Consider the following 24,216-nt stretch of genomic DNA (forward strand, 5'->3'; position numbering starts at 1 on the left):
TATTTATTTATTTTTTTTTTGTCAACATCCTAAGTAGTTAGATTTGTTAGTTTGTCAATAAAATTAATACAGAACTGCTAGGGACCCCCAGCTGGGGGCACCCCCAGCACCCTAGCTCATTTTCATTGGCCAATTTCCTTCTTTTTTTTTTTTTTTTTCTTTCCTTCCAATCACCCAGTGCCACGTGGCACTGGAGGTCACTGGGGGTCGGTTTTATTGGGAGTCTGCCGCATTTTTGAAATTAATATACCATTTAAAGGGCTGTAGCTATTCCATTAGTTCGAATCCTGGCATTTTTTCACAGCACCCTAAGGTATAGTACCCTAAGGTGCAGTTACACGCTAACTTGCCGCAAGGGGCTTGGCCAATTAACTATTTATTCAACTAAAAAATTGTTTTAATAATTTCTTCACCTCATAAAAAAATAAAAAAAATAAAAAAATTACTAAAAAACCCCAGCTCCCAAATGGACCGAATGGAAAAAACTAAAACTCAAACTTAATACAAAAAAATATATAAAAATTAAATTGACATAAGCAACAAAATACACAAACCATTAATATAATTTGGGATTATTTTAATTAGGTTGGATAGGAGGGTAATTCATAACTGGTTTTTGCACCACGTCGGCTATCTGTGTGCTGGTTTTGAAGAGATCCATCAGAGAAAAACCATCATCATTATCGTCAGCATCATTATTAGCACATCATGACATAACTAACAATAATCATTATAAACATCTGAGAGAAAAAAAAGAACAAGAACAAAGCAAAACCTCAAAGAAGTGCAAGTTCTCAGTTTGAAGCCATAGCTGAGAAATGGAAGAAGAAGAAGAAGAAAAAGCGAACCAAATGATGATGATCAAAGAGCCACTTCTTTCTCAACAACCACCTTTCTCTTCTTCTCTTCTCATCTATTTGTATGTTGGCCACTTCTTGGCCAGATGGGGTGCCAGGTCTCTCTCTCTCTCTCTCTCTCTCTCACCAGACCTCGTTTCCTTTCTTTTGCGACATTCCCTCTTTAGGATTTTGGGGTTTGTGTGTGTATTTCATAGTTCTTAAATTATATATTGCATTATTGCTCAGATGGTATTACATGTTTTGTATTTTTAATTTGTTCCTCTTTAATTTATTTCTTTCCTTGTCTAATATTTCGCAGTTTATTTTTGGGAATTATCCCTATACTAGGGTGGATCTACGTTTCATTTTTTTTCTTATTATGAGTGGTATTTTGATGATGATCATGAAAAGTTTTGAATTTTATCTGTATATTTTAATATTATTTTACTTTGATTTAATCGTTCTTTAGGGTTTTTGTAATGGTTTTGGATTGATTTTGTTTATATCAACATAGGGTTGTAAATTAACTCTTTTTCTTCTTCTTTTGGGGTGATTAATCAGTTGCACTAAATTTGATCTATTTCTTTCTTTCATTTTAATTTAACATTTTGTTTTTCCGATTCATAAAAAATAAAAAATAAAAAATAAAAAATAATAATAATAATAATAGTGAATTTATTATCATAGTTATTTCAGCTCTCAAATTGAAATTTTATCCCAACTTGTGCACGAATAAGTGCTCCACCAAACTCATCACAGTAATAGTAAACAAAATATAAATTATAAAAATTGATATGTAGAACTTGTGGTTGTGATGTTAAAGCTAATCCCTCGTGTTACGTAATATGAATTTTTTTCTACATAATTTTAGTATGAAGTAACAAACACGGGATCATCTACTCCCAAATCTTTAGTACTCTATCCCACTCAATACACCCCAATTATTCGTCTCGAGATTTTTATATGATCGAATAGTTGGGGTGCCTTGGAGCAAGACGAGATCAAAGTGATGGAATATTGTTATCTGTAGTTGTTAGATTTGGAAAGGGTATTCTATTTATTTATTTATTTTTTATTTTTTCTGAAGTGTGTGACTGGACTTATTTAATCAAATCTCATGTCTTCTATCTTACTCAATACAACCCTTGGTATCGATTTCGAAATTTTCACATGATCCAATAGTTAGGATGCCTTGGGATAAAGAGAAGATCAAAGTGATGAAATATTGTTTTCTCTAGTTGCTTGATTTGTGGAGATTTTTTTTTTCTTTTTTTTTTTGGAGTGTATTACTGGATTTATTTACCCGTCTTGAATGAAAAACTTATGAATATATAAGACCTGTGAATGAGAAATTTATTTATCAATATAATTTACTCAAATTTTTATTTTATTTTTTTATCTATAGTTATGAACCTTATTTGTTAGATTAATAAATTTATCAATGTACCTGAAAAATTTATCGTTTTGATACTTGTTTATGTATTAACTTAATGATAAATAAATCCGATTCATAGGACTGTCCATAACTATCCATATTTTATTAGGGCCTCTTGGGCTTGCAAGAGAATTGCTTTTAGGCTTGTTTTCATTTTTTGACTGGAGTTTTGTTGTACATATTTTTCTATCCTTCTTCTTCTTATTATTTTTTTGGATAAAAAACGCTTACTTTAAAAAATAAAAATAAAAAATTGTGAATTGGGAACCTTTTACATAACCATCAACCATTTAAAAGTTCGAAAATCTAAATTGAGTAAATTGATTGTTGGGATAGTTCAACTTTGGAGAGGATTTTGCCTAGTACTCTTGTTGTGTTCTAGGTCTAAAGAGCACGAATTTTACTTGGTGTAATGGTAAAAAAGTCAGCTCCAATTATGGAGCGCGGTTTGTTTGAGGGCAGTTACTTTGTGTAAATTATGTTCAAAGTTACCTCTATAGACAACGATAACAAGAACTAGAGGGAGTGACCTTTTATGCATTCTATTTTCATCGATCATCATCGTGGTTACTTGATTGCAGGATGTGGGAATTCTCTGTTGGTTTGTACATGATTAATCTTAGTCCCAACTCATTACTCCTGGCTGCTCTCTACGGCGTGGTGGAATCTGCCTCCACTGTATTGTTCGGTCCCCTTGTTGGACAATGGGTCGATCGCTTATCATACGTGAAGGTTTGCCTTGACTTGTATAATTTTTCACCCTTTGTACTACAACAAAATTTAGAAATTTATACCAATGTGGGTGAATGTCACAATGAATCAATTTTGTTGTAGAACCCAAAATTTTTAAATTGATGAGATTCAATTGGCTCAAAATTGAAATGTGTTCAAATAATTTCTGAATAGGAGTACTTGTTTAGTAGTTAAGATGAGTTTTTTAGTGGTTTCTTTATCCATCAATATTTGACATTTTTTTGTTTATCATATTCGTCTCTTTACATTTTTTGACCAATAGATGCCTCGTAAGTGTGTTTGGTTTATAGATTTGGAAAGAGATTTAAAAAAAGAAAGAGAAAAAGTGTGTGAAACTAAGTGAAATATAGATATTTTGTATTCACATTTCACCTATTTTTTCTCTTTTCTTTTCCAAATCTCTTCCTAAATTTATGAACTAAACATAGCCTAAGAGGGCAATTTGAAGAAAAATAATGTAGATTTATACCTATTAATCCATCATGCGTTAAATTTTAAAAATTCTGTTTTGTTGCATGTTTTTATTAAATTTAAAATGAAATATTTATATATATGACACATAATAAATAGGGTAAATTACACTTTGCCTCCTTAAAGTTTCACCCATTTCTCACTTTGGCTCTTTAAGTTTGGTTTTTCTCACTTTGGCCCTTTATGTTTACAATCCTCCCTACTTTGGTCTTTCATATTTGCAATCCTTTACACTTTGGCCCTTTAAGTTTGATTTTTCCTACTTTAGCCCTTCATGTTTGTAATTTTTTCTACTTTGACTCTTCATGTTTGCAATCCTTCATACTTTAGCCCTTCATGTTTGTAATCTTTTCTACTTTAGCCCTTCATGTTTGTAATCTTTCCTACTTTGACCCTTCATGTTTGCAATCATTCTCACTTTATTCTTAGACTAACTTCTATAAAAAAAGTGATAGAATTTGTCATATCACTAACACATCAACTCCATATGTGATGTAAATTTTTTTACTAAAGATGCAAAAAATAAAAAATAAAAAACAAAAAAATTGAATTTTTTTTTTAGTCTTTAGTGAATTTTTTTAAAAAATTTATTCATAAATATTATTACATTATAGATGCATCTAGATTAGATGTAGCTAAAAAAATAAAATCAAATTTAACTAAAAAAAAAAAAAATTCACCAAAGACTAAAAAAACGATATTAAATTTTTTATTTCAGAATTGACAATACAGGTATTTGAGTCAGTATATTTCATTTTTTCGTCTTTAGTAAACGTTTTTTTTTAATTAAATTTATTTTTATTTTTTTATCTGCATCTAATCTAGATGCATCTATAATGTAATAATGTCTATGAATAAATTTGAAAAAAAAAAGTTCACTAAAGACTAAAAAAACTCTCATTTTTTTGTTTTCTATTTTTTATTTTTTTGCATCTTTAGTGAATTTTTTACATCACACATGGAGTTGATGTGTAAGTGATGTGGCAGATTCTGTTAGTTTTTTTTATGGAAGTTAGTCTAGGAATATAGTAGGAATGATTGCAAATATGAAGGGTCAAAGTGGGATGGATTGCAAATATGAAGGGTCAAAGTGGGATGGATTGCAAACACGAAGGGGCAAAGTGGAAAAAATTAAACTTTTTTTTTTTTTTTGATCGGCAAAGAAAAATTTCATTAACAGCATGAAATTAAAGGTACAGGAAGATGACATGCATCGAGAGAGATTCGGAAAGTACAAGATACTCCTACTACTGCTACTCGCATCCATACAACCAACCCCTTGGCCTCACAATTTTTTTTAAATAAAAAAGTTAAGAAGAGCTTAACTAAAAAAAAAAAAAAATTACATGAAACCCCACCAAATTAACCCACAAAACCAAAAGTCAAAACCAAAACCCAACTCCCAAACCAACGCCCACCTGCTAATTTTAAAACCAAACTTTTCACCTATGCTGTTCCAACTTCCAACGCCCACCAGCTACACTCCTACGCCTGACCCACGCCTGCTGCATGCCTGCTACACGCCAAGACCCACGCCTGCTCCTGCCAAGGCCCACGCCTGCTGCACGCCAAGACCCACGCCAGCTCCTGCCAAGGATGTTCTCTGGCCGGAAAACTCCATAGCCTATGGCCGGAAAAACTCCATAGATTGCTGCACAACACTTGCCCGACAACTCCAAAAATCTCCCCTGACTGAAAACTATGGCCGGAACACACCATTGGCCCTACACCTCCAACCATTGGATTTCCAAACCCACCTCTGCCACTTTATCTGCAAGCTTACCCACGCCACTTTAACTGCAAGCTCCCTTGTGCCGCCTCCTCCCTTCAAACACTCCTACTATTATAGTCAAACACACCCGCTACAAAAACTCGGCAGATGATGATCCGAATACCGATCAACCGCTGAGACACCTCCATAACCGGGACGAGGTTCACCCCTCAAACTCCCACTCGAAGAGGAGCGCTCGAATAGAGACCAGGCAGATCTGGAACGACTATGACACTCATATTTCCCCCCAAACAAAGCATCAATACTACTCCATAAATCTGAACCATAGTTCTTCCCTCAAGCTCCTACTCGCGAAAGAGCGCACGAATGAAGATCCTCACCAAATTTGGACGTCCTCCAGCCGATCCAACACCAACCTCCTCCTCTATAAGGACCCATGTTCTAGGCAATCCCTGAAGAAATACAACTACAGCAGCGAAACATCTATGGCGGGCACCGAAACACCAAAAAAAATCGCAGCCCACAAAGCAAACCAAGGTGGGAAAAAAATGGGGGGATCAAGTTTATTAAAGGGAAACTAACAAACAAACACAAGGACTGGGCCAGCCAACCGCCATAGCCGAAGGCGGCGGCCGGCCGGCCCAAAATGAGGCCCGGGGAGGAGGTTTTCAGAGAGAGAAAGAGGAGGTTTTCAAAAAAAAAATATAATGCACAACAAATTGAGAAAGTGGGAAGAATTGCAAACATAAAGGGTCAAAGTGAGAAATGGGTGAAACTATAGGAATGTAAAGTGTAATTTACCCTAATAAATATATAAAAATCAAAATCATTTATTTTGCATATCCCTTATGCTTTGTTTCTTTTGTTTTTTTTCAATAATGATACATCCATTTAAAACTAAAGTTCTAATTGAACTCTAGTGAGGTGGAAAATAAAAAAAATAAAAAAAAATAAAAAAACACACAAAACATAAAATCAAAACATCATATCAAATGAATCCTATACACATTAGAGTTATTAGAACTTACAAATTAGATCCAAAACATTTCCTCTTCTTTTTTTTGGCTTTGTTTCCTTCATTTTTTTTTTTTAGAAGTGACGTGTCACATGTCCATGTTACCGTGATGCTTATGATGCATTGTTCTACATTGGCAGGTTCTACAACTCTGGCTGTTAACACAGAATCTCTCTTTTCTCATTGCCGGAGGCACGGTGGTCGCATTGCTAGTCCACCCAGACTTACAATTTTCAAATTCCATAGCATTCGTGTCACTTGTCATAATAACCAATATTTCTGGAGCTATCGGCGTGCTTTCCACTCTCGCCGGAACCATCTTGATCGAGAGAGAATGGTACCCACATGTATTCCCATAGCATATGTTAATTTTGTTGTCACGAATCAGTAATTACAATCCATGATTCTACCTTTTGCTTACATTTTAGTCCCAAATTGTCGTGTCATATGTCTGTGTCCGTATTTCTTAGACTGTAAAGGGAAGTTATGTTCAAATTACAGGGTGGTGGTGATATCAGAAGGCCACCCTGCGGAAATTCTGACGAGCATGAATTCGGTTATAAGACGCATTGATTTAATCTGCAAGCTTTTCGCACCCGTGTTGACCGGCTTCATTATCAGTTTCGTATCTCTAACAGCATCGGCTTTTGCTTTATCGCTTTGGAACACCGTATCTGTTTTCTTGCAATATTGGATGCTAATGTCCGTATACAATGGGTTTCCGTCTTTACGCGAAGGGAGCCTAAAGAGGGTTTCGAGGTCGTCGCCAGTTCCGGAAGAGAGCCCTTCTACTTCTGGGGCGAAAAGTACGGTGCTTTCTGATGATGAAAATGATTCGGAGTTGTCCAAAAACAGCTGGATAGGGAAACTAATCGAGCGGTTTTCCAAGATTCAATATGTTGTTTCATGGAGAGTGTACTTGCAGCAAGATGTGGTACTTCCCGGTGTAGCTCTTGCTTTGTTGTATTTTACTGTGCTCAGGTTAGCCTCTAACAACATTGATTTTCGATATGTAATCTGTTTAATGGTCTGTTTTAGGTCTTACATGGTTTTAAATATTGGCCGATTAAGAGTATTATTAATTTTTTTGTCATTCTAATATTGATACGCCTCATATACTAGTTAGAATGAAAACCATAATTGATACGGCCAATTTGATTGTTATAAAGCTTTTTTTTATTGCTGCGACATTTGATTTCCTATATGTATTGCTCGATACTTCTAATATTAATGTTCTATAACTAAAACCGATACATTTTTCGATACTATTTAAATCCATGGTTTTACTATATAAAACAAAATTAGAAGATTGAAATGCAGAATTGGAAGGAATACCACTATACCACTTTCAAATCGGTTCTCTTGTGTCTCCTCACATGTATCAATTTCATAGTTGCAATAAAATTAGATTTAATGTTACTTCTGCACAACTTAGGATAATTTGGTACTCTCTGAAATATTTCTCTCATTGCCATAGGGCTCTGACTCACTATCCGACTCGATTTCCAATTGCAGCTTTGGAACTCTAATGACTGCTACATTAGAATGGGAGGGCATTCCTGCATATGTTATAGGAATCGCCCGAGGAGTGAGCGCTACGGTAGGAATAGCTGCAACATTTCTCTATCCTATCTTACAGTCTCGGATTTCAACGCTTCGAACAGGACTCTGGTCCATCTGGTCTCAGGTAAAAAAAAAAAAAAACAGACAAAATGAAATCAATGAAAGCACTTTGGGAAATCGATTCAATTTGCTATCAGAAGCATGATCATCGAGCTGAATTTTGATTTTTGGTGTCCCTAAATTTTGATGCAGTGGATTTGCCTCTTAGTATGCGTAGCTTCGATATGGGTACAAAACAAGCTTGTATCGGCATACGTGCTGATGGGCGGAGTGGCTGCATCGCGCCTTGGATTGTGGATGTTTGATTTATCTGTCATCCAACAAATGCAGGTAATCGTATCAAACGGTGAGAAGTTTTTTTTTTTCTCTTTTTTTTTACATAATTGTATCAAACGGTTATGAATTCTTCTGTTTATGTTCTAAAAATGTTACTCGGATAGGATCAAGTTCCAGAATCGGATCGCATAGTAGTGGGGAGTGTACAAAATTCACTTCAGTCTGTTCTCGACTTGATGACATATGTTATGGGCGTAATCGTCTCTGATCCCCAGGTGATCATTCTTGGCATTATTGATCTTTGTATTTTGGTGAGGCATATTATGTAAATCACACATTGTAATGTTCCAAATTGATGTAAATCAGATGAATTTTCTCTACTATACGGTTCCATAGCCAACATTCATTCAGCATTTCACATTTGCATGATCTCTAACGCTGTGTTTGGTTGGGAGATTTGGGAAGGGAAATGGAAAGGGAAATGGAAATGAAAGGAAAAGGAGAAAGAATTAATAGAATTACAAATCCCAACTATGTTTGGTTGTGTTGGTTATAAAATAGAATTGATGTCCTAAAAGGTCTCCTATTTCTTTATTTATTTCTTACCCCCTTTCTTTTCTCATATATTTTTTATTATAACCAAACATAAATAGGATTACATTTCTCATTCCTTTTCCAAATCCCACCCCAAAAACCCCAACCAAACACAGCATAAGGATTGGCATACTTGAAAGATAGCTTTCTTTGAGACAATTATTCTTTGAAATTTATTTTAACTCGCCCTCGACTATGTAATTCCCATGTGCCAGGATTTCTGGACGTTGATAATGCTATCGTTCGTGTTGGTGACCCTGGCTGCAGGACTATACAGTCTGCACATTTATTGCGTCCGCAAGCACCTCATTCACTTTGAAAAGTTGATTCTGTTGTTTTCCCTGAGGAATCATCCGAGGTAAATGCTCCCCCACGTTACCAACAATGAGGGCTCGAATCCCATCCCGTTCGCTTAGTTGATATGCTTAGAGGATGGCTTTTGAAGTCTGAACCTCAAGTTTACCTTTTTCGGTTTGGTCTAAAGGATTCTGCCCAGGACAGGCTCTCTATCATTAAAAAAGAAAAAGAAAAAGAAAAAGAAGAAAGAAAGAAAAAAAAATACGACTTGTTTCCACGATTTGTAAAATCATCATAAACTCACGTCAGAATAGGTGTAATTTTTATTTTTTTATTTTTATTGTAATGGATTTGAGTTTGTTGACACTCTCGCCTCATTTGTAAATAATTGATGTTAGTGTTGATATCCATGTAACAGGCATCTATGCTAAGTTGAATTGTGGAATCTTTTTTATTAGTATGTTGTTGTAAGCAAATTTATTGCAAGAGAAACTTGGATTTAGGGGCTACAGTTCCTTTCTCGTGCTCATCTCTCATTTTATCATGGTTGCATAAGGTTTTTCATATGACAATTCTTCTGTCACTTTACTAAAACTTGTATTGGTTTTAGATAATGGTATCGAGATATATATTGGTACTTTCGATATAATTATATATCTCATGATGCTAAATATAATATTAATTAATATATCAATAAATATCTAAAAATTTAAAATTTAGATATGTGTAATACGATACGTATCGACTAATATTTAAAACTGTTAGTTTGTAATTATTCCAAAAAGACATGCCAAAAACAATCCCATGAGAGTGTTTATAGTAAACAGACCTATGCTGAGTACCATACAATTTTCAGTACTTATAAATAAAATAAAATACTTTTAAACAAAATCTATACGTCATCTCATTTTGTTCTATTCAAATTTTTATATTGACTTCTTTTGAACATCTTTGAATCTGCCAGCGTGAACAACTCATCGACCATCAATACAGGCAAGTGTTATACATAATACATGTAACCTATACTAGCAGCTATCCCCACTAGTTGATAACAACAATTATTTATTTACTTATTATTTTTTAAATCATCAGGAAAATTTAAGATCGACCATTTGGTAGTCCATAATTGACTTCTTGACTCATCTAAACCCCATTACACGATTCATCAGTCATGTCCAAGAAAGAAAATAATAAATATAAAATAAAAATAATTGAGGATGCAAAAAGAAAAAAAAAATAATTTGTGTTTAGTTTATGAATTTGGAGAGAGATTTAGAAAGAGAGAGAGAGAGAAAAAAAATATATGAAATGTATGTGAAATATAATTATATTTCATCATATTTCACTTATTTTTTCATTTTTTCTTTTCAAATATCTCTCCAAATCCATTACCACACACAACTTAAGTGACTCTGGTGAAGGCTTTTCTGGGCTGATAGGAATAATTAAGTAAAAACAATTTATCAATTTGATTTTATGCTCAAGATTACTTGGGCATGTTTGGCTGCACATGTTTGACCTATTCTTTTGCCCTGCCGATGCCGCCATCGATCAGGAATCAACTTAAAAATCTAGAAGGCCGAGGGATAATTAAGTGTGTTTGGCAATTATTTTTAAGAAAATTTATAAATAAAAAAAATTAAGGTTTGATTTTAGTAACAAATTAAATCCTAAATTTTTAATTATTTCAATTCTAACTTTTAAAATGATATTAATTCTAACAAAAAATGGACAATTTAATATGGGAGAGCTCTTATTAATATTACTAAAGAGATACAGTGAAATTTCTCAAATTATTGAGAGTAAATTCGCTTTACAGAAATATGTAAAGATTCCTAATATTTTTTTTATTTAAATTACACTGAGAGATTTTAAGGTGAATAAATCATCTTTCTGTACTTATTTGCTTTTAAACCAATATACTTTTTTTTTCCTATAAAAAAATAGAAATGTAGACCTTGAATTGAATTTATGCCTGGAAGTGAGTTGATTGCCAGTTGTAGCTAATCGTATTATCATAATTTCATCATTATTATTAAAACAAATTTTTGTTGCTACATCATATGTGCTTTTTCCTAACGCTGTGTTTGGTTGGAGGATTTGAGGAGGGATTTGGAAAGGAAAAGGGAAAAGTTAGGTGAAATGTAAATAAAATATACCTACATTTTCACCTAGTTTCACACACCTTTTTCATTTCCCTTTCCAAATCCCTCCCCAAATCCCTCAACCAAACACAGCATAAGGGTTTTCCTAGATAATGACATTTTGAAAATTAAAATCAGAAAAGATAATTCAAAATATTTAATCAAGGAAGTTAAGAACCCTAATTAATCAGCACATGAAGTATTTGCACAATGCACACAGTAAAATTGCACCGCCATGAAAATGTAAATAATCCTTCACCATCCCACTAATTTGCAATAGTTCAAAAAAAAAAAATTGAGTTTTGAAATCACTAGCCCAGTTTTAATTGGAGTGTCTATCTGTTAAGTTTTAAGTTTTCAAAATTTGTTTTTGATTTTCAATTCGTATTTTTTAGTTTTTGGTGAATTATTTCGATTTTAATCAAAGTTTTTTTTTATTTTTATTTTTTTTATAGTTTTTAGATCTACTTAAATACATTTAAAAATTATAAAATTTATGAAAAAAACTTTAAATAATTCACTAAATACAAAAGAATACAAAAATTTGATATATTTTCGTATTCTTATTTATGTATTGAATTCTTTTTAGATTTCTTTATAAATATTTTATTTTTTATGTACATTTGGATTAAGTGTATCTAAAAAAAGACTAAAATCTTAAAAAAAAACACTAAAAATAACAACACACATTGAAAAAAAAACTAAAAAAATTATTTTTAAAAACTCAAAACCAAACTAAAGCAACTAAACTCAGACATGGATTTAAAAACTTTGTGGTTTCACATTTTTTTCTCAACCATTAAAAAAAAAAAAGAGAGAGAGAGAAGAGATTAATCATGTAAATTGTAGAGTTGGCTTACATTTGTGCATATTTTATAAATATGTTGGGAAAATACTCTCATTTATTCACTCAAGTCAAATTTTTTTTATAGAGTTACAGTAGGGACCCTAAATGAATTATGAAATATTCTGCCAAATCTCTCACATTTGGTAATTCATTTGGAATCTATAACATTTTCCTTTTTTTTATTCAACTTGAACACCTTCAAATTCCTTTTCCTTTTCAAAAATGTTAGAGATCCAAAAACTTCTACTAAATATTATACTAAGGCTTCGTTTGGGAAGTCATGGTTTGGGCTTTTTTGGCTATTTTAGCCACAAAAAAAAATAGGCTATTTTAGTCATAACAAATAAAATATCACATCCAACCCATAATCATTACATTCTTCTCTCACAAAAAAATTCAAAAAAGCCAAAAAGTCAAAAAGCTCTTCCCAAACCAAGCTTTTAAGCCCAGGCTAAAATAGCCAAAAAAGTCAAAAAGCTAAAAAGCCAACCCACTTCCCAAACGGAGGCTAAATGTCTTAAATGGGTGTACGACATGTGAGATATTTGTTAAAATTTTTAGTAAAATTTTTAAGATATCTAACATTATTCTTTCTTTTTTTCTTTTTCTTTTTTCTTCCCCCACCCGGAGGGATAATCAAATTAGAGCATGAAAATATTTGAAAATGCAGTTATTTCAAGATTTGATATGATTAAGTATTCACCCAAAAAAAAAAGAAAAGGTTCAAGATTAGAGTATCTCCAATGCACTAGGCATATAATACTTGTTAGTTAAAATGCCTAGTGTGATTTATTTTTTTCAATTCCAATGCACTAGGCATATGATTAGGCATTTTGGCTCAATTCATATTCACTAGCTACATGTAGCTAGCCTTCAACGCTAGGCAAAATACATTCAATCATTAGGATCATTTCCCTCCATCTTTGTTGTTGACGTGGCATTCTATAAAATTAATAGTATTTGAATAAATAGCTAAAATAAAGAGCATGATTGGAATAAAAACATAAAACAGTTGATAGGCAAAATAAAATATATATTTTATAGTAATATTTAAAGAGGTAAAATGCCTACTACCGTTGGAGATGCTCAACAAGTCAAAAAAATCGAAAGTGAATTTTTAATTAATTTTGGATAACATTATCTCTCACATCAAATAGTAAAAAAAAATTTAAAAATTAGTTTTAAAAATGCTAGAGGTCCCAAATTTTCTACCAAATAAATGACCAAATGTCTCACATGGGTGTGGGACCCACAAAATTGCGGACCCCACACCCATGTGAGACATTTGGTCATTTGTTTGGTAGAAAATTTGGTGTCCCTAGCATTACCCTTTTAATTATCTTTTAAAAGGCTCCTAAATTGATTGTCCCACTCCAAGTCTCAAAGGGCGGCACGCATGCACAATGATCGATACAGACATAACTCTTTGTATATTGATATGTTAGTTTCAATTTCATCAAATGTCTTTGATTAATATTTAATGACATTTAGAATTCAATATAAAAAATGCACTAATAAGAAAAAAATTAAAATAAAAGAGAGAGAATTGAATAAAAAATTGGTCTTAGTACTGCACAAGTTTCAACTTTATTATTCAAAAAACCTGTCTATTTAGTTGAATCTTCCTTGAATCCGTATTTAGATTATACTAGTGTTTTGGTCTTACAGTGAATAATTATCTTCACTCTTTTTAAATTATTCCTTATTTAAAATTAAGCAAAGGTTTATTTTGAAAAAGAAAACACTTGTTTATCAACAAGTAATAGCTTGTAAATATGGCGATGGGCATATGGTGTAGAATTTATCTATAGGTTTCGTTTAGGAAGCAGGGTTGGGGCTATTTTAGTAATAAAAAGACAAAATAGGTTTTTTCACATCTAACTCATAATTATTACATTATTTTTCTCACAAAAAATTAAAAAGTCAAAAAGTCCTTTCCAAACGAGACTTTTTAATCTCAAACTAAAATAGCTAAAAAGTCAAAAAGTAAAAAAGCCAACCAACTTTCCAAATGAACCCTATAACCTTTTCTCTCTTTCTACTATTTAAAATTAATAATCTTATTTTGTCTTGCAAAAGGGAACACCGGGCTAGATAAATTTTGTACTAGTTCTATTTTATTTTACTAGTTCTAATTAATCTAATACCATTTGCCAAAATAAAAACATTATACGAGTACAAATTTGAAATTTTATCATCTTTCAAAACAAAAACAAAAAAAAAAAATTTGATATTTTGTTGTATGGTGGACAATTTTACTGAATAATTCTAACTATGGTTAAAAAAATATTAAGGCTAGACTTTAGTGATGATGAAGAGTTAAAATAATAAAATTAGATTAATTTGAGGTTGGTTTTTTTACTTGGCTCCAATACCATTGAAAAAGGAAGAGTCATGGAATTAAAATGTAGAGCTATAAATTAGTTGAGTAAAATGGATTAATTTGTTTTTTACATTTAACTTGAAAAGTTTAACGAGTTTAATCAAAATGTGATAATTATCAAATTAATTTAATATTTTTTTATAGATGATACATATAGATTAATATAAAATGAACAGTTCAGATTATCAAAACAAGACTTGTGGTGATCCCCTCAAATTCTCTCATATTTAGATATAAACTTGAGAAAAATCAACCCCTTAAAAATCTTCCTAACTGTATATATTGGAGCTTTTTTCTAAATTAAAACCTTTAAAAAAAGGTCATTGATTTCAAACAAAACAAGTACAATTTGGTCATTCAAAATCAAATCCATTGAACCTTATGGATACATATATATAGCTGCAATTTAGGAACATGTTAAAAAAGTCAATTTTTTAACTTCTTAATTTTTTTACGTAAAAAGAAGCCACCAAAATGTTAGTTTTTTTGGCCAAAAAATCCATCAAAAAGCTAAAAAATTAATTTTTTTACCCACTTTCCAAAACACCACATAATTAATTAAAATCATTATCAATTAATAGAAAATTAAGTGAGTTTGATTCCCAGAAAAGCTAATCAGATTATTATCATAATCTCCTTATTATTGTTAAAAAAAGATTTGTTCATTACAACAAATAAGAGATTTAGAAATTAAGTTTTTTTGGCACTAAAATATAAATTTTGTTACAAAAAATATTTAAGGACTAATTTCAGTTTACAGTTGTTAAAAGGTTGTTTCAAAAAGTCAAAAAATGAGAATTTAAGGACAAATTTTTGAAAATGTCGTTAATAAATACACTTTTAGGAACAAAATAAGTGAGTCCCAAAAAGATTTATTTTTTGAGAAAACTTTTGATCCCAAAAGGTTAGCAATTCATTACTAAATTTCTAATTTTGTTGTTAAAAATAAAATAATGACACTTTTAGTGACAAAAATATTTTATCCTTAAATAGTGATTTTATCCCTAAATTTTTGTTTATAAAACCTTACTTTCTTGTAGTGGTTGCTGCATCATGTAGGCTTTTTCGTGAGGTTTTTCCTAGATAATAACATTTTTTTGTTTTTTTATTTTTTTGCTTTTTAGGTAAATTACACTAACACCCTTTGAGATTTATGTTTAATACAAATTATTCCCTCAAATTTAAAAAATTACACTTATCTCCATGTCAGATTAAAATGATATATTTGCCTTTATACATATAAAATAATAAAACAATACAAATATTTTGTTCACGATATTTCAAAAGAAATAACAAGCATATTTTTTGGTTTAACTCACAAAAAAAATTTATTTTTTGTATTTTTTTATTTTTACTGGATTTTTTTTAATATTTTAAGTAATTTTTTTTTAATTTTTTAGATACACCTAATCTAGATATAATTAAGAAGTATAATATTTTGTGATTTTTTTTAAATTCACCAAATACAAAAAAAAATACAAAAATATAAAAATTCAATACATTATCTTATTTTGTTGTATTCAATAATTTTTTTAAAAAAAAATTTTGTACAAATTTTATACTTTTTAAATATATCTAGATTAAATTGATCTAATCTAAATATAATGGTGGAAATAAAAAATATAAAAAAAAATTATATTCATATATAAAAAAATATCATAAAAATATTGTGATAGTGATATTGATGTAAATATAAATCATGTTATAGGTATTTTGTTTTAAAGTAAAATGTCACCATTAAACTATATTATTATGTTTGAAAATTCTATATAAAATTTATGTTTGTATGTCAACACTCAATAAGAATATGTTCAAGTAGAATTTAATGATAAAAAGTTGTACAATGTAATCATGATGATAAAAAGAAGAAATGATAAGAAAAATGGCAAGATAATCATTTATAAAATTTTAAGTCATGACATCAGTAATTCATGAGACAATTTGTAATGAGATTACAAATTTCAGGGAGAAAAATGTAATTTTTCAAAAATGAGGGAGGATTTGTATTAAAAATAAACCTCAAGGGGTGTCAGTATAATTTACCCTTATTTTTTTTATGGACTTTCTTTGTATTTTTTTTTTAAAAAAAATTATTTTATTTTTACATTGCTTTGGAGCTGTCTTTTTTTTTTTTTTTTTTTGTTAGAGGGAAAAACCCAAAGAGAACTACATAACTTCAGAAAAAACTAAAGAAAATAATTCGAGAAGGACCTCTTCCATCCAGATGGATGGTCCAGAACTCGCAGTTGCCATCTGAGCTAGGCCATGAGCAACTTGATTGCCCAGCCGAGGAGTATGAGAAATATTCCAATTTCGAAAACAACGGCCCCTTGCAATAGCTTCCTGAAGAACGTGACCGTAGGAGCATAACAATGGGTCTGTAGCTTGAAGAGCTCGAATGATGTTGAGCGAATCCCCTTCTAACTGAACATTAAGAATGCCCAGGTCTATAGCAAAATGCACCGCTCGTTGAGCTGCAAAAGCTTCAGCACAATTTGCATCACCCCAACAATCAACCCTCTCTGACAAAGCCGTAATAACCGCACCAGCGTGGTCCCGAATAATAACACCAACTCCAACTGCCTTGAGGTGATTGAACACAGCACCATCAAAATTAACTTTGCCTCCGTTTGGCAAGAAAAAGCCCAGGCTTTTTTGGCTAAAATAGCCACAAAAAACAAAACATCAAATCCAACCCATAATCATTACAATCCTCTCTCACAAAAAAAGTCAAAAAAGCCAAAAAGCCAAAAAGCCCTTCCCAAACCAGGCTAAAATAGCCCAGGCTAAAATAGCCAAAAAGCCAAAAAGCCAACCCACTTCCCAAACGGAGGCAAACCCATCAATTGGAGCGACCCAATGGACAGGCTCCCCAAAGACTGGTGCACTGATGGGTCGATGATTCGCAAGAAAGAAGTCATGTAAAAGTTCACACACCCATTGCACTATATCCTCCGCTGAACGAAAGACTTCATTGAAAACAGCTTGATTGCGAGCACTCCACAAACCCCAACAAAGTGAAAAAAATAGGCCAAGTCCATATTCATCAACTCTATTTTCAATCACCGAAACCCATTGAGAAAAATCTGTACAATTCCAAGATTGAACCTCAAATCGCAGCGGACTTAATTTCCATACTCGTTTCGCAATAGGACAATCACGAACACAGTGCAACAAATTCTCTAGACAGTTGGGACAGGGTACACAATTTCCAGCCACAGGGACATGCCTACGACGCAACAAATCGGAAGTGGGGATGATATTCAAAGAAGCTTTCCACGCAAAGAATTTAATTTTGTTCGGAATTCGAAGATGCCAAAGTTTCTTTCAAAGGTGTTGTTGCTCAAGTCCTCCATCCGAAGAGCCGGGATGATTATTTGAACACATGAGAGCAACTTGTAAATGATAGGCTGATTTTACCGAAAAAAGACCATTCTGAGTGTCATGCCACACTAATGTGTCAGGAGGTAGAGCTGGGCATAAGGGAATTTGTTGAATAGCCTCAATATCAATCGGAAGAAACAACTCTTTGCAAAGGTCTAAATTCCAGCAACGCCAAACCGGATCAATAATAGAACATACCATTTGGTGGTCTTCACCTACTAGAGAAGATATTAACTGAAAGTATTGTGACCTAGGAACCCATTTATCACCCCAGAGATGAACACGTTGCCCATCCCCTATACGCTATCGAAGACCTGCATAAAGCAATGGTTTAGCATCAAAAATGTTGCACCAAGTGAAAGACGGATTAGACCCAATCGAAGACGACAAAAAGTCTGCATGAAGGTAATACTTAGCACGTAGAAGACTCGCCAATAACGAATTAGGAAACTTCAGCAAGCGCCAGCCTTGCTTCGCAAGCATGGCTTTGTTAAAAGCCGCCAACTTTCGAAAACCCAACCCACCAACCCACTTTGGAGTACACAAAGCCTCCCAGCTTTTCCAATGTATTTTCCTGGTATTGTTAGAATGCCCCCACCAATAGCGACTCACCATGGAATCCATCTCAGCACATAAAGTTTCCGGGATTCGAAAACATGACATAACATAGGTTGGAATGGCCTGAGCAACTGCCTGGATCAAAACATGACGACCTGCTGCAGATATAAACTTTTCTTTCCATTCGTTGAGCCGCGTCCACAAACGGTCTTTGATAAATTGAAACACCTCACGCTTGGTGCGCCCAACAAAATACGGAAGACCCAAATATTTGTCGTTCACCATCGTAGTGCCAACATGCAAAAGCTGACGAAGTTCCTCTCTTAATTCCGCCCCCACATTAGTACTGAAACTAATAGATGTCTTGCTAAAATTAACCTTCTGACCTGAAGCTAATTCATATGTTTTGAGAATGCGCACAACTATCAACACTTCTGCGACAGTCGCATTATCAAATAAGAGGCTGTCATCCGTAAATAGGAGATGTGAAATCTTCGGACTGCCACGGCATATGCCTATCCTAGTAAGTCTATTATCAAGCTTTGCCTGCCAAATCAACGAAGAAAGACCTTTCGCACAGAGGACAAATAGATAAGGGGATAAAGGACAACCTTGACGTAGGCCATGGAAAGGGCGAAAAGATCTTGTGGGTTTACCATTCAGAAGGATCAAGTATGAGACAGTCGAAACACACCGCATAATAGCTTGGACAAACCGGCCATCCATTCCCATCTTTAACATAATTTGGCGAAGAAATTCCCATTTCATACGGTCATAGGCTTTGTTCATGTCCAATTTTAATGCAAAGTGTCGTACGGCCATGCTTCTAATTTTTCATGTAATGAAATACTTCAAATACTGAAAAAACATTATCGGCAATAAGACGCCCAGATACAAAGCCGCTTTGATTGATGGAGATCACAGAGGGCAACACAAGCTTGAGCCGATTCACCAGAATCTTACTAATCAGCTTGTAGACAACATTGCACAAACTGATTGAACGAAAGTCAAACATTCTTTTCAGATTCGGAACCTTCGGAATTAACACGATAAATGTGTCATTAATAATGTTCATAGGCTCTTGTCGGTTAAGAATTCCCAAAACAGCCGCAGTTACCTGTGACCCAATGTTCAGCCAAAAACGTTGATAGAACAATGCATGTTTTCCATCCAAGCCGGTGCCTTTGTGGGGTGCATTTGAGCTAAAGCCTTGTCCACCTCTGCAGAAGTGAATTCACCACCCAACATTCTATTTAAATCGTCGGACACCCGCGAAGTAGTAGTGTCAAGAACATCCTAAATACCCTGAGGGGTTTCCGAAGTGAAGAGGCTTTCGAAATAGTGCACAGCAATATCCTCCATTCGACGTAAATCAGTACACCATAGTGATTGCTCATTTTTCAAACCCAGAATCAATTTCTTTTTATGCCGCTGGTTTGCTTTGGCATGAAAAAAAGAAGTGTTGCGATCACCATCTTTTAACCAATTGGCACGAAAGCGCTGATACCAAAATATTTCCTCTCTACGTAGGAGTTCGTCAACATGTTGACAAAGAGCAGAAAAACAATCCCGTTCCGATTCTGACATGGAGGTCAGGCTCTCTAGTCGTTGAAGCTCCTTGATCTTGTCACGAATGGTATTCTAAAAGGCACCAAATTTCCGACAGCCCCATGTTGATAAACGGGCTCCAATGACGTCAAGATTTGATCGAATACCTTCCATTGTAGGTGTCTGTTGCCGTAACCAATTTTGAAGGACAATAGATTCGCACTCATCATCCCGCAACCACATTGCCTCAAAACGATAAGGCCGATGCCCTCCACAATGATTCACTGAGATATTTCTTGAGCCTACTAAATCGAGCAATAAAGGGTTATGATCTGAGGTCGTGCATACCAGATTATGTACCGTTGCCAAGGGAAATAATTGCAACCATACCAAGATAGCCACACCACGATCCAACCTCTCCCGAATGAGTCCTTGCTAGCGGTTATTGGCCCATGTGAATTTGGATCTGCGATAGCCAAGATCCGCTAGAGAACAATCTTCGAGAACATGTTGAAAAGCACTCATCTGGACACCACTACGTTCACCCATGCCAACATTTTCATGCAAGAATAGAATTTCATTGAAATCACCAATAACAAGCCACGACAGACTAGACAAGCTCGATAGTCTTCACAATAATTCCCACGAATCCCGTCGGTGAGACACCACTGGATGACCATAAAATCCCGTAAACCGCCACGGTGTTGAACCCAAACCAGAGTCTACAATAGCATCAATATGTCCAGTAGAATAGCTTTTAATCGAGACTTGAATATCACTCCACCAAAGAAGAGCTAAACCTCTCGCAAAGCCTACTTGGTCCACCGTAAAAGCACAAGAAAATCCAATCCTACAATGTAAGCTTTCAATCTTACGTCCAATACTTTTAGTCTCCATGAGGAAAACTAGAGCGGGATCTTTAGATTTCAACATGCATTGAAGGTCGCGAACTGTCCGTGGGTTCCCAAGCCCACGACAGTTCCAACTTAAGCAATTCATAATGATTGGCGGTGCTGCCCCGCACCATCCGCCATGACAAATTCTGTGGGGACTGGACATGGTGCCAGAGAATCATGGCAGAAACGTTTTGCCCCTTGAGAGACACCCTCTATAAGGTCCATATGTATCTTCCGTTTGCACCCATCAGTTAACAAAGTAGGCAAGAGAAAAACAGGGGCGGTGCGCGCCCGTGGTTTCCTGCCTTTCTTTAGTTTCGGATAGACCAAACCCTTGCCTTTTTCCAACTGGACGAGATTAGGCAAGCCCAAAGAAAAGGAAGTGGACAAAGAACTAGTTGGCCTTGAAAAAGGCACATCCAACTCTGTAACTTTGGCATCCACTAAAGGGCCGCTAACAAACTCCATATTCTGGGCCTCAAATGCTAGTCCCTTATTAGGAATAACTGACAAAGTCAAATTTGAATTTGAAATTGAGCGAGCAGGAGCCAACCCATCTTTTTCGCCAAGAGGATCCCCACCAACGACAACCGCATCCTTATTCGGAGGGAGGGGAGCGCGAAATGGGGTAACCATCTGCAGAGTGGGAGTATGGTCCATTCCTTGGCCAACCGGCGAACCACTAGGGATTAACACCAACAGTTCGGATTGGCATGGTTGTAGAGCACTTCCACCTCCAAGCACAGAAACCATTGGAGAGTCAAGTCCCACAGGTTCTTCCTCGACAGGTTCAGAAGGGCGTAAAGGCCCCTTGTTCTTGCCTAACTCCGTGTCTGCCCGCAGCCAAGGGCCATACTGAAACCGAGTAGTATTATCCACCGCAGAACCCAACAATCGTGTGGTACAATCACGTGTCCCATGGCCAAGAATACCATAAGCAAAACAGAAATTGGGTAATCGTTCATAACGAAACGACACCCAGATAAGCCGGGAAGAGCCTAACGCAATATGCATACCACGTCTCAATGGTTTGGCAATATCAATTGATACACGAATACGAAGGTATTTACCCCAAGCCACTCCTTCCTCCGAAAGTTCCATATCAACAAAACGCCCAAGACGGTTTCCAATGAGGACCCCAACTACCCGAGTCATGCTAAAGAGGGATAAATTGATAACATGGACCCAGAAAAGGGCCCTAGTAAACTTGATGTCAGAAGGCCGCAAAGAGCCCTCAAATTCCTCAAGAAGAAGTAACTGCTTATCAAAACTCCATGGACCGCGGAAAAGAACTCTCTTCTTGTCGACAATATGATTAAATTGGAAGAGGAACAAATTGTCCCCCATAACTTTGAACTGCATTCCTTTAAAGGGCTTCCACACACTCACTAACATAGTGCGCAACGCCTCAGTATTGAATGGTCGGTGAGTAAGCAACCGGCCCACCAAACATAACCAAGAACGATCCACAATAGGGCGAGTATGAACCTCTTCCACAACCACAGCAGCCTCCTCGTCCTCCGTAAGGATAAGCTTAGTAGTAAGCTCATCAATAGAAGGCTCCATGGTAAAAGAAAAGAAGACAAACACCCTAACTTCTACCAGAGAAGAGAAAAGAAACGTCTTGCACATGGCAAGAGAGAAAACTCCTACGAAGAGAGAGAAAAAAAAATACACCCATTTATGAAATGGCTTTGGAGCTGTCTTTAAGAACAAGAGCAATGGCTTCCAATTTGACTAATACATATTTGTCTCAAAATTTGTCCTGAGAGTTATGTGTATGATATAAATTTAAATTTGCTCAAATATAAATCACACAAGAAATTATTAAGGTTCATAAACATATTTTTTTGAGTAATTTTTCTAAAAAAGCAATAGTTTTGGTGGTTTGAAAATTACAATTATACCAACAATTTTGTTTTTTGTTTTTTCTATTGACTCTCTTTGTATTTTTTAGCAATTTGCTTTGAAGGTGTTTTTAAGAACAAGAGCAATGGCTTCCAATTTGACAAATATAAATTTGTCTTAAAATTTGCCACGAAAATTATGTGTATGGTATAAATTTAAAATTGTTTAAATATAAGTCACACAGGAAATTATTGTGGTTCATAAATATATTTTTTGAGTAATTTTTCCAAATATGCAATAGTTTTGGTGGTTTAAAAATTACATAAATTACAATTATACCATTTATGAAATCAACAATAAATTCAAAGGTTTTAATAACTTTGTTGTCTCACATTTTCTTTCAAGAAAAAATTACAAAGATAAGATTAATCATATAAGTTAAAGAAATTGGCTTACATTTTTTCAGATGTTATAAATATGTTGAAAAAATCTCTTTATTCACTCAAGTAAGTTATTTATTTATTATTTATTCAACTTGAACTCCTTTAGATTTCAAAGTTGATTTTCCTTTTCTTTTTTTTTTATAATGGTTTAAATGATAGGCTCATCCAGCGTTCAACATATGCAATGCACGCATGCGCGTGCATACTTACACAATGATCGATGTGGAAAGAAATATTATATTCGGTGGTGATATTACTGATTAATATATTGATTAATATATTAATTAGTATATCAACACTATTTATAATATTATTATTAATTTCATTTATTAATCATATTATAAATTTTAAAAATTTTTTAGATTATGTCACATCATCAATTGACACATTAATTTGTATACCAATTGATACATATCGCATTATTCTTTTATATTGACATGCCAGTTTTAATTTTATTGAATATCTCCAATTAATAATTATAGTATATTTGGTTTCAATTTTTTAAATTTAATTTTTTTTAAATTAAATTTTTTATTTTTCATGTTTTTTTTTATTTTTAGTAAATATTTTTAAAATTTTAAACATTTTTAAAATTTTTTTTAAATGTATCTAAAAAATAAAATATTTATGAAAAAATATTAAAAAAATTAATAAATATCCTAAAATACAAAAATATACTGAATGTTCATATACCCAAAAAACAAACATGGTGTGATATTTAAAATGTGCAATAAAAAATTAATTAATAAGAAAAAAAATAAAAAATTGAAAAAGACAGAATTAAATAAAAAGATGGTCTCATAACCGTACAAGAACTCCGACTTAATTATTCAAAAAGATTATGTCAATTTAGTTGACCCCATCAGTTTAATTGAATCCGTACTTAAATTATACTGGTGGTTTGATCCTATCGTGGAAAATTATCTTTATTTTTGCTGTTGTGAGAAGATGGTTAAAAGTTAATTTTTTAACATTTTAAAATTTTTTTTATTGTTTCATGTAAGAGGTGATATGATCTAAAATGAATTAAAAATTGATTTTTGACATTTTTTTAGAGCATCTCCAACGGTTCATTACTTTTTTTTACCAAATCTGAGTAAAAAATAACTGATTTTCTCAATCTGATACGG

The 24,216-nt window shown here is 33.6% G+C and overlaps 2 protein-coding genes across 3 annotated transcripts; one reads left to right on the forward strand and one right to left on the reverse strand.

Annotated features, from left to right (window-relative positions):
• Positions 1-137: 137 nt before the first annotated feature.
• On the forward strand, positions 138-9,511 carry LOC114281652 (solute carrier family 40 member 2). Of its 2 annotated transcripts, none has more exons than XM_082891202.1 (8): positions 138-955; positions 2,856-3,006; positions 6,386-6,582; positions 6,747-7,226; positions 7,761-7,932; positions 8,061-8,214; positions 8,309-8,419; positions 8,954-9,511. In XM_082891202.1, exons 1-7 carry the CDS (start codon positions 819-821, stop codon positions 8,410-8,412), a joined length of 1,395 nt encoding a protein of 464 aa, XP_082747328.1. In that variant the 5' UTR covers positions 138-818; the 3' UTR covers positions 8,413-8,419; positions 8,954-9,511. The 2 variants fall into 2 exon arrangements, with proteins under 2 accessions (XP_082747328.1, XP_082747327.1); XM_082891201.1 differs by having other exon boundaries at positions 8,061-8,198.
• Positions 9,512-16,575: 7,064 nt separating this feature from the next.
• LOC145800256 (uncharacterized) lies at positions 16,576-19,083 on the reverse strand. Its single transcript, XM_082889918.1, has 3 exons — positions 18,108-19,083; positions 17,230-17,495; positions 16,576-16,992 (listed from the first exon to the last, which is right to left on the reverse strand). Exons 1-3 carry the CDS (start codon positions 19,081-19,083, stop codon positions 16,576-16,578), a joined length of 1,659 nt encoding a protein of 552 aa, XP_082746044.1.
• Between the last annotated feature and the right edge of the window lie 5,133 nt (positions 19,084-24,216).

The sequence above is a fragment of the Camellia sinensis genome, chromosome 10, assembly GCF_055761805.1.
Source record: "Camellia sinensis isolate YWXY chromosome 10, ASM5576180v1, whole genome shotgun sequence".
In the NCBI taxonomy this organism is placed as follows: domain Eukaryota; kingdom Viridiplantae; phylum Streptophyta; class Magnoliopsida; order Ericales; family Theaceae; genus Camellia; species Camellia sinensis.